The sequence below is a fragment of the Mchenga conophoros genome, linkage group LG3, assembly GCF_057382185.1.
Source record: "Mchenga conophoros isolate Kocher_MC1m ecotype Shallow Benthic linkage group LG3, M_conophoros_male_GT1.1, whole genome shotgun sequence".
NCBI lineage: Eukaryota > Metazoa > Chordata > Actinopteri > Cichliformes > Cichlidae > Mchenga > Mchenga conophoros.
Genome location: NC_140528.1, coordinates 70,717,824 through 70,728,881, shown reverse-complemented (window position 1 = coordinate 70,728,881; position 11,058 = coordinate 70,717,824). Strand labels below are relative to the sequence as shown.

The 11,058-nt window shown below is 42.4% G+C and overlaps 1 protein-coding gene across 1 annotated transcript; it reads left to right on the top strand.

The window, feature by feature from the left end:
- Positions 1-7,804: 7,804 nt before the first annotated feature.
- Positions 7,805-10,496, top strand: caap1 (caspase activity and apoptosis inhibitor 1). The gene is made up of 6 exons (XM_085267018.1): positions 7,805-8,010; positions 8,762-8,953; positions 9,358-9,442; positions 9,539-9,596; positions 9,676-9,743; positions 9,861-10,496. The coding sequence occupies exons 1-6, from the start codon at positions 7,906-7,908 to the stop codon at positions 10,331-10,333; spliced, it is 981 nt and encodes a 326-aa protein (XP_085123144.1). The 5' UTR covers positions 7,805-7,905; the 3' UTR covers positions 10,334-10,496.
- The last annotated feature ends 562 nt before the right edge of the window (positions 10,497-11,058 follow it).

Here is an 11,058-nt window from a genome sequence, read left to right as displayed (position 1 = left end):
ATAAAGTTCATGCTTTGTGTTGGGTTCACTTGTGGTATTCAAATGCTGGTTTATGCAGCATTGAATGCAATTATCGAATCTGCTCGGGGCCCCACATAGGAATTATGGACTTCTTTGTTGACATGGTGTCCGCTCAAGCTCCACTTCCTTTTTTACTACTCAGCAATAAAAGGCTCATGGGGTGTCGTCTTCACCCCAACAGGCCGGCGGATTGGCGGGGTGGAAATCTACGTTTATGAACATGATAACTCGAGAACAAGGTGAAGTATGATGTTCAAATTGATACCATAGGTGAATCTACTAGGAGGCTGATGGGTACCACCAGTGGAGTCTACTTTTTGTTCTCAGTCTTTTAACAGTTTGACGAGGTTCCCTCAACCTTTAAAGCACAGACATGAAGTCCAAGAGGTTCAACCAACCCAATGAGGATCATGTTTCATGCATGAAATGTACAGATAAATCAAATAGACCATGCTTTTCGTTTGAAAACACATCTTTTTCTCTCCGTTTTGGCCTTCTGTCCACACTGAGATGGCGTTTTTGGTCAAGGGAAATGGAGCTTTTTGAAAACGCTCTCCAAAGTGGATAAATCTGAAAAGCCGTTTTCGCGTGGCAGTGTGGACAGCGAAAACGGAGGCTTTCGAAAAACGATGACGCATTTTAGTCATATGATGCAGTCATGTGACCAATTCAACGAAGACAGGGGACGGCATTGTACAGGAGTTGTTTGGTTTACTCTCAATTTTGACAGCCCTATTAAAGATTAATATCAGTTTGTACATGCTCCAGGTAGCTCCAGATAAAACTCGGCGCTTTTCCTCGACATTGTGCCGAGACGTTCTAATAACTTGGAAAGTAAATAAATGGCAGACGGAAATGACACAGGTCAAATCGTCTTACGTTTCACGCATGCGCAGTACAGGACCATAAGTGTTTTCTGTGAGGATGAAAACGATAGTGTGGATGCAGAGCGTTTTTAGAAAATGCAGTTTTCAAATTTATCCGGATTAGTGCAGACGTAGCCTATGTTTTGGCAGCTGTGTCAATACTCTTGTTTATTTATTTATTTTTTTTATTGTATTGCAGTTTTGTTTTGTTTTTGTATGCATTGTCATTTTAATGTAATCTTTGCATAATATTTGTTTAGGCCAGGGATGTCAAACTCATTTTTCCATACAGCCCACTTTAATCTAAAATGACAGAAAATTGCTCTAGTAGTTAATGACTGTGTAAGAAATAAATGTGTGAAATTACAGAAAAGGTCTGATAGCCCATTGTCCAGACTGTCTTTTAGTTATTATAAACCAAAAGGGTTTTGTTTTATTAACAAACAACATCTATTTTTCTTTCTTTTTTTTTTTACTGTGGACGAGTTGTGAAAAACAGAAGTTCTATTGTAGATTATGAAGTAACAGGAATTTCTCTCACATTTAATTGTTTAGCAGTTATTCAATTGCTTTAAATAGTTTGAAAGGCCTTGGGAAAGGTCAGTAAAAGCCCAAAATGTATGCCCTCCTTCACCTTTTTTAAAGCAGTCTAGTTCGCCGGATTGGAGTCTTTGTCATGTTGATTCTGGCACCCTGGTTTTATGTTTGATACCCCTTTAGACTCTCATTAAGGCCACAGAAAGCATGGAGTCGACTCTGAAGTGCCTTTAAACATGCATTCTTTTTAATGGCCAGTAGGGGGAGATGTCTGTGGAGAATTCTGGATGGACAGAAGTCTGGGTGGTGTCCTCCTGACACTTAATGGGCTCAGTTGCTATTTTCTAATGAAGATCATTTTGTAACTTCATGTAACTTTTCCAGGATTTTCCAGGGTGTGTTCAGTGGATAACAACTTTCCAGTCACGCTTCATCAGGCAGTCAGTGTGTCCTATAACTGCTCCGGTGTTCTTTAGGCAATATTTTCTCACATCACGTTAATCATAATCATCCCTTTTAAGCTCCTGCTTGAATTTTCCTGACTTCAGCGAGGCCGTACACTTGTTGCACTTCAACATGTCTGCTTCAAACCGCAGCAGACTCATGAATATTTAAGAGGCCTCTGTTATAGTCTAAACCGACTGGCGCACGCCAAGAGGCAACACTGTAAGAGTGTTTCTCATTTCCTGTTTTGCCCGTGATTCAAATCAACTTCACTCTGCCGCGACTGCTGTTCTTGATGAGCTCCACTGGCCCTCGATGTCAATGAAGAGATTTTAATCGACATCGCTGGCTTTCGCTGCTCGAGGTGACAAACTGTGTACGTGTCGGTTTGTTTATGCTGTCCTCTAACAAGCTGCCTTGCAGCACTGTGGAAAAAGACTGCTGCTTAAGTGTGAACAATTGATATTTCAGTTAACAGCATGCTGAATGAGGGAGGCAGCAGAGCTGCTGTAGTCTGATCCAGAGCCAGACATAGAGCGAGTGGCCCCTTAGAGCCTTTATTCAGCGGTTTATGTGCAGCTATAGCTTGTTTTTCAAAACCGCTGAATGTAAACATTTAGTCAGTGTGTGCCACATGTTCCTAATGTAATCTTCTTCTTTATCTTGACACAACAGCTGAACATTACAGTATGTCATCTCCACGAATACAAGCGGAAAAATTCAAAAGTATCGTTTCATTTTCTAACAATTATAATATAGAATATATAATAATTAATGAGCAGCTGAAGAGGCGTACCTAATCCGGTCGTTCAGTCTGACGTCACTAAACTCCGCTGCAGGTCCATATATCAAACGATCACTGTGGCATTACTGAGAGTTGAAAAACTGTCTAAAGTCTTTCATCTTTAATAAAATGATCAGCGTTCTGCTCTACCAGGTGTAACAATTGAGTTTAACATCCAGGCATCCATGAAAACGGAATTTATGACATTTAACGGAGTTAGAAGTTAGCAGGAAGTTAGCTCGCTAGCTCCTATCTAAATACAATATAGCATGTCCTGACTGCGGGGTTTTGGGAACAAATTAAAGCGTACAGCTCTGTTATCACTTCCAACATAAATGAAGACAGAAAACTAAACAGCAGTGACGTTTGTAGGGTTACTGAAGTTTGGCTAGCTGGTATATAATGATGTGCTACGTGACCGCTAGCGACACAGCTATGTTAGCATAATATAAACAAGCTAACTTTTTGATACCCGATAAAAGTTAACGTGAGTGTTCTCGGTGGTCAGGAACAAATGTAATCGCATGGCAGGATGCTGTAAAAGGACCAAACTTCAGCCAGGAGAACAACTGAGATAATCCATCCACAATACGAGGTTAGTCATTCATATACTGCTGCATGGGCTAGGCTGTAGCTACATCCTAAGGTTTTAAAAACTGAGCTCTCACTCATCCCCCCCTCCCTTTCCAACGCCTTCGATGCTTGTTTCCGGCGAGGGAACACGGCGGGTCTGTGTGCCGCGCTGGAATGATAGCGCTGTGCAGGGTGGCTGCTGTGTTTCTTCGGATTACTCCTCACCCCCCACCCACCCCTGTGGCTTGTCATGTCTTCACAATGTTGTGCTGTGGACATTTATGTGCTTTTTTGTGCAAAGGAGTTTTTTTTGTTTCCTGTTCTCATGCTGTCCTACCATGGAAGCACAGCATGAGTAGGGGTCTCTTTTTACCTCTTGTACTTTCCCCACTGTAGTGTACATTTCAATGTTTTTTTTCTCTGATTCTACCAATCTCCGACCTGTATCCCCATGTAATGTTTGTGCTATATGTGTAAGGTCGGGGGGGGGGTCCCATTTCACTGCAGGGCAACCTGCATGTGACGAATAAAGCTTTGATTGATTGATTGATTGATTGATTGATAAATAAATGATTAGCGGTAATAAAAGCCGAGGGAGGTCAACAGTGATCACTGACTGTTTTAGGAGCTTTTTGAGATTAAATAGAAGAAAATACAAAACATTAAACATGTTAACAACACAAAAGCCATATTAAACGCAGACTACTTTAGGCCCGGAAGTAGGATTCGTCACGTCATCACTTAATGACCGGATAATTTATCACCTGTTCTTCAAATGTTTGACTCAAGGAGAAGCAAGTTAGTGCTTATGTTGTTTTTTTGCTTGATAACAAAAGAATAAATGTGGACGAGAGCAGTGTTTAGGACAGAACACCAGTCAGTAGTTACAGATTAAATTTAATTGGCTTTTTAAAAACAAAACTGTTAGCATGGATGTTAGCTGAGGCTACTCACTGAAAGCATGTTCACAGTCTGGATGGCCGTTGATCCACTGCTTTCACATTTTACATTTCACTCTTTATTTGGCGTCACGTCTTCGCTCCTTGGTTGTTATGTCTTTAGCCAGATCTTTGTATCAGTGGCACAATACTAAAGCGGGTGAGTGTCAATAGCCTCTCAGCCTGCTCCAGCTCCAGCGACTGTTAGATATGGAGTCATGACTCGCTGTGTTCTGTGCTCCCCTGAGCTTTAGCCACTCTGATCTGATGAGCTGAAAACCAATAAAGAGCGAGCACGAAGCCGTCTGGCTTACTCGGTCTCCTCGACCTCCCGAACAAAGCAGCAAGAGGTCAGCGTTGCTTCATTTTTTTGATCATAGTCACTTTATTTCTGAATGTTTAGACTTTAGGTTAGAGGGAAAACACCAGTTTTATCTTTAATTATTATTACTGACCAGTTTGAAGTCATCTTAAATAAAACTACCCACATTTTCTCGCTCTTCTGCTCTTACAGTGATAAGACTGTGGGTTTTTTTTCCACATTCGGAGAGCATTTGGCATTTGAGAAAGCACAGCTTTGTCTAAAGCTCTGCCTCAGTCTCTGATATGTGTCAGTTGGTTTGGGTAGAAACACACAGTTGGACCATGTATCACAGTTGGCAGTGAAGTTGTTATTCTTCACTAAAAATAAGCCCGCTGTCAATAAGTGTTGACTTGTCAGTGGCAGGTGTTGATTGGAGGGTTGCGTGTTTGCTCGCTTGGTGAAAGGTGTTCGCGTCCCTGAGGCGATGAAATTAATAAGCTGATAAATAAGCTCCGAATTTAATGAAGGTGCTTTTCATTTGAGGACGATAATTATTTTTAAAGGCTTTTCTACAGATGTCGCAATGTTCAGTCGATCTAAAGACGATGGAAGTCGTTTCTTTGGATGATTTTTATGTAACTGTGTGGCAAAACCACCCTTTGCTTCGGTTATGCAGAAGCCAGATTACTGTGCACATGTTAACTTAGCCACATGTGGCTGATTGCGAGAATAGTGGGAGGAAAAGTGCGATAAAGTGCAGAAGAGCGCACTTAGAGTGTGAGCTACGGTGTGACAGTATTTTAAACTGAGAACAATGTAGAAATACTTCCACTATCAGTTCCTGCATTAGATCCAACAGCAACTGTGTAGTTTCCATTTGCTTTCCTGTTCAGTCGTAGTCTTGTTTTCTTTTTTCGTGCCTTTGTTTCCACTGATAAATAACTTTCTTAGCTCTCAGAGTTTTCTAATCTCTAATCTCCCTTTCAGTGACTGAAGAATGCGTCTTTATTTCTATGATTTATCATTTTGCATGCATTACGAAAGCAAACCAAACGAGGAAAAACAGCAAAAGGCTTTTAGCTAATGGCCGTGCGTCTCAATTAGCTGAAATCCTTCATTAAACAGCCGAGCCTTGAGTGCCTTTTGTTCCCTTCAAGCAGAACCGTCACAAAGCGACATCACTTTTGATGGAAACGTTTTGGCTGTAGTTGTCAAAGTTGTTGTTGTTGTTGTGTTTTTTCCCCTCTTTTTCTTCTGATTCTTTTCTCCGCTCTCCAAACGCGGCGCCCTCCTCCACAGTGCCGGCTCCATCGTTGCCCTTTTAATGAGGTGATATCCAGACACACGGGAGCAGATGTTGCAAGGAAAACACACTGTGACGTGATTGTGATCGATGCGCGCCTCCCACCGCATCCACTGCATAATTCGGTGGATGGCATCAGGATAACAACCTGCATTATGTGGAGACAGCTGTCGCCACAGAGCCCGGGCAGCCACAGTATTGGCTCCCGCCTTATTTCAGGCAGAGGCGGGAAGCCAATTAGAGTGATTTACAGCTTGCTTGTGTCGTCAACACCTTGAAACTTGTGTTCCAGTCCAGACAAATAAAATGCTTGGCTACCTGGCAGCAGGTTTATTTATTGGCTAAATATAGTGTAATTTTGCTCCAAGCAGAAGCTAATGTGAACATATTCTTTAAGTGAAGCAAAGAGGGTCGAGTAAATAACATCAGCCTTCATTAAATTAAACTTACAGAACTTTAGATGCATCCCTTTGTTTCTGATTGTTGCTTGTGCAGCTTTTCTGCAATAATCTATCATTATTATGCTTTTTTATAATATAAATATGCTAACTTCAAAGATGTAGGCAGCAGGTTTGAAGGTTTTGCAGTGATAAATCAGATACGCAGCGTTTGATGACACGGTGATGGGATGGGAAACGTGAATTCACATGGCTGCCATGTAGAAAGGGAAGTGGCTGACTGTCAGTGTAATCCGAGCAAGCTTTGAAGAGTAAAATGATGACGGGCTACAGTTGAAATGTATGTGCGCTCTACACGCTGTGAGAGAAGGTTTTAGTCAGAATTACAGACGTTTGCAGGTGAATGTGGCGTAGCATCGAGCCCCGCAGGCTTTGCTGCTGCACCTGGAGCCAGAGCTGTTAGTTAGCAGGTGGGAACTGATAGACTGAACTCGCTTGTTATTCACACAATAGTGCTTATTAATGTTACAGCGCTCTTTTAATGATTCAGCAGTGAGGAACCATGAGAAACACGATTTCCCCAAAACTCAGGATGCTGTAAAAAGAAAAAAAAAAAGGGGGGGGGGGGGGGGGAATAAGAAATTACAAGAAAGCCTCTAAGAGAGTTCAGGCTGTGCTGAAGAATAAAGGTGGTCATAGCAAATATTGTCTTTCAAGCTGGTTAGACATGTACAAACTCTGTTTTTACCTCATATGCTGTGTTTACATTTAAATATGAAGAAATCCAGGGCTGGCTCAAAACTTTCTCACAGTATTGTCTGTGAAGGTTCTCAGTCATCCAGGTCATCGTAGTCAAAGGAGCTTGTAAAGAAAAGCGTCTGGACTTCTTTAAGTTGCTTGAAGACGTTTCACCTCTCATCCGAGAAGCTTCTTCAGTTCTAAGGTCAAATGGCAGAGAGTCCCAGATTTAATCCCAGTGGGGGTATCCCCCCAAAGAGGGACAAAAGGACCCCCTGATGATCCTCTAATCACCTGAGCCAAGGTGTGAAAGCGGGTGTGGGTCCCAATCAGCCAGGGTTTTGGGTGAGTTCATTGTGAAACCTGGCCCCACCTTATCTTGTGATTTCCTGAGGTCAGATCACATCCTGGGCCGGATGTGAGTGGGCATTAAGGCGCCTGGGGAGAGAACTTAAAACTGGATTATAGATGGCAGACAGTTGGTGTCGTAAACCACCACCTCTGTTCAAAGATGGTCGCTCACAGGGTGATTAGAGGATCATCAGGTGGTCCTTTTGTCCCTCTTTGGGGGGGATACCCCCACTGGGTTTAAATCTGGGACTCTCCACCATTTGACCTTAGAACTGAAGAAGCTTCTCGGATGAGAGGTGAAACGTCTTCAAGCAACTTAAAGAAGTCCAGACGCTTTTCTTTACAAGCTCCTTTGACTTCTCACAGTATTGTGTCAGTACATTTTAAAAGCACCGTATTTCACCTTTTAAATGAATTCTCCATTCTTTTACCATCAGCTAAGCCTGTGGCATAAACAAACCAGTCTCAGTGAGTGACATCACTGAGAGCCACGAGCTGGAACCGCTCCTGTCCGGTAGGTGGCGATAAATGCCACAGATAAGACGCAAAGAAGAAGCCGTCGCTCGCTTATGACGTGTGTTTCCCGCGACCTTTAGCTTCGGCGGTTGTAGCGGCTTTCAGTGGAGGACTAATTTGAGTGGGTTTAAAATGCTCAAAAAGAAATCAAGCACCAGTGAGAAGAAAAGGAAGCACTTTCAGTCCGAGGAGCGACATGACAGCGGTAAACGCAGGAGTACGGGGCCCGGTTTAGAGGTGAGGCTTTCGGGACTAGCGCCTTGCTAAACTCCATAGAAAAGAAGTTCAGGAGTATAACAGCCACAAATATATGTGAATAAGTTTAGGGTAAATGTGAGGGTAAATTAAATTGTGTTTAAAATTTACGTACTGGTTTTAAATGATTGAAAAGTTGACGCATTTGGCGTTTTGCGTACATCGAGTGTCTCTCGATTATTATTGTTATTATTGCGTTATGTGTTATGTTTGCATCGTCACAACAACTTTATTTTAGCGTTAAAGCCTCACTGTTGGTTTGGTGCTCTCTGAGGGAAAACCATCGTGTTACTGCTTTATAAATACTTTGACTAAGTCGCACTGAATGAATTGTTTGCTCTGCTTATTCACTGCAGTGTCTAAATATAATAAAAGGAAAGTCTTAATTTGTCTTTTTTAAATCTTTTTTTTTAGTGTAGTTAACTTATTTTTTTAGCTAACAAGAGCCAATTAAAGGATTTCAGCCACTAGGCAGCAGTAAAATTTGCTTTGGATGAATTTTAATGATCCCTTTAAATGCAAACTGTGCTGCTGGATTTCATGCTGTTACACTATTTAATTAACTGAGTGTATCTTCTCTTTAACAAAAAAAAATTAATGAAAACAGCCTGAGTCACAACATTGTGTTCAAATTATTTGTTTCCTAATCGTGGAGACTGTATTTAAGTTTGCAGAGCATATTCTGTGTATACGAGTGCAGCTGCGTGTTTTAGTTTGTCTTCCCAACTTAAAGGAATCCAAGGACGAACTTGCTGATCCTGAGCTTGACAAGATTGGCAGTGACATTGAGGAAGGGGGACTGGACCTCAGCCTGGCCTTCCAGCCCATCACAGCTTACGTCGGTGACAAGCGGGAGATGCTGGAGCAGTGCTTCCATGTGCTGGGGGAGAAGAAGCTACGGAAGATGCTTCCTGATGAACTCAAGGTGATTTGATCAAAAAAGCTTTCGTTGTCGGTTATCTGCAAAACTCAACATCTTATTGTGACTCTGGACTGATTGGACCACCTGCATCAAGCACTTGTGTGTTTCTTTAATAAATTATAATTAATACCCAAAGAATATTTTTGCCCAGATTCTTGCCAAACTTTCTGTCTGCCCTACAGTAGACCCTGAGTTTAACATTTAATTTGTGTTTGTGTTTTGTGAAGTGGTGGCACACATCACTGGTTTTCATTTCCAAACAGCTGGACTTTACCTGCTATTTTTAAATATTTGTTGCCAAGTCGCTGGTATGACTTTTCCTCTTTATCTGAAAATAAAAAGAGCTGATTAGTTCTCATGAAGACGGGAGTATCTGAGATATGTTTTAAAGATGTTGTCGTTTACAGGAATGCAGTGTAGAGGAAATCAAAACGCTGTGTTGGGAGCAGCTGGAACCCATCACGGAGAAAAATCTCATTCAGATCTTAGCAGGTAAGACTGAAGCATGTTTCTATTTTATAAAAAAAAAATCATTTTGAAACTTCTGCAAAACATTTAATTTCACATAAAATGTGTCGTTGTGTTAAGGGGAGGAAGTGACCGCCGGGAATGACAATGAAAACTCTGAAGAGTCTTTGGAAAGCCAGTGAGTGAAACAGTTAATCAGAGAACAACTACGCTGTGACTGTGTTTTTATTTCACATGTTTATTTTTCCCCCGCCAAGGCAAGACAGTATTGTAGACTCTACATCGTGCCTCAAGGAAACTGCAAAAAGCGAGGACCCAAAGCAAGGTAATTAATATGTAATGACTACAAAGAACATCCCCGAGGCGTTTATAGACTTCAAAGACAGAAGGAGGCCGTAAAGGGACGTTTCACATTTTTAAATGACTGTAATTTTCTTCGCAGAGGGTGGTGGCTCTGGTGAAGAGAGCGACGTCCTCAGCATAAACGCAGACACTTACGACAGCGACATAGAAGGACCCAAAGAGGAGCAGACCGTTAAAGAGGAGCAGACTGCGGCAGTGAAGGAGGGAGACGACGATGACAACAGCAGGCTGTGCACTGACCCGGCTGCAAAGCCGGAGCCGGCAAATCCAGAGCCGAAGAAAGACATTCAAAGTGACATAGACAAGAGCGTGAGCGAGATCTTGGCGTGCTCCTCCACTCCCATCAAAGACGCGGCCAAAGAACAGAGCACACCGCTGCAGTCCCCAGATGTCAGCGGACCCGTTTCTAGCGGCGACCCGGCCGTTTGTAAGCCGTCGATTCAGCAGCTGGAGCTGCTGGAGCTGGAAATGAGAGCAAGAGCCATAAAGGCTCTAATGAAAGCAAGTAACGGGAAAACCCCTCATGTAACGCCAAACACGTCTTTTACTTGAATGGTTAATGCTCTTAAAACGATTCAGTTTGCACATCCTGTCTTGTTTGTAGAGGGTACAGCATGATGTGTTTGTTTTGCTCCACATTGGAATGATTTCTAGATGGTGTTTAATTGTGTTTTTGCATTAAACAAAGACCCCTCCTCCTGCGTGGGATTGGATATCACTTTTCCAAATGTGTTTCTCCCATCGAGCACTAGATGGCAGTGTTACGCTGTCAGAGCACATTCGCAGGGCTGTGTCTAATCTGCGAGAGGACAGCAAGGGCATGTTTATAGGCTCACATTACACTGAAAGTGGTCTCGGGCACCAGTCAGAGTCAGGTTTTCTTAATAATGATGTAACTTGGAAACGCAGCTGTCCTCGAGTCAGCCTTAGAGGATGTGAGAGGATCAGAAAAGTGTGTTACTTCATAGGTTTGTAAGGCAGAGCAGGTGATTGCAGTGCTGTTTGTATCTTGTAGACACTTGAAGCCTTTCTTCACCCAACACCTGTTTGACTTGTTAAACTGAAAGCGTGCACAGGAATACAAAATCCCGCTATACTCTGCTCTGCCCGCCCGATAAGGAACCGAAAAGCCTTCAAGTGGTCATAAACTACCCACTGGCTCAAAAATGACACGAGTGCATGATATGATTAGACAGCTACCCACTCACTCCTGTAGATCAAAACAAAGACCCTGCCAGCTGTCCCACCAGGATAACTTTAAATTAAATTCTGCTTCT

Coding starts and splice junctions, on each gene's coding strand:
- caap1 (XM_085267018.1), top strand. CDS start 7,906: ATGCTCAAAAAGAAATCAAGCACCAGTGAGAAGAAAAGGAAGCACTTT. Junction 9,443..9,538: donor TCTCATTCAGATCTTAGCAG/GTAAGACTGAAG, acceptor CGTTGTGTTAAG/GGGAGGAAGTGACCGCCGGG. Junction 9,744..9,860: donor AAGCGAGGACCCAAAGCAAG/GTAATTAATATG, acceptor TTTTCTTCGCAG/AGGGTGGTGGCTCTGGTGAA.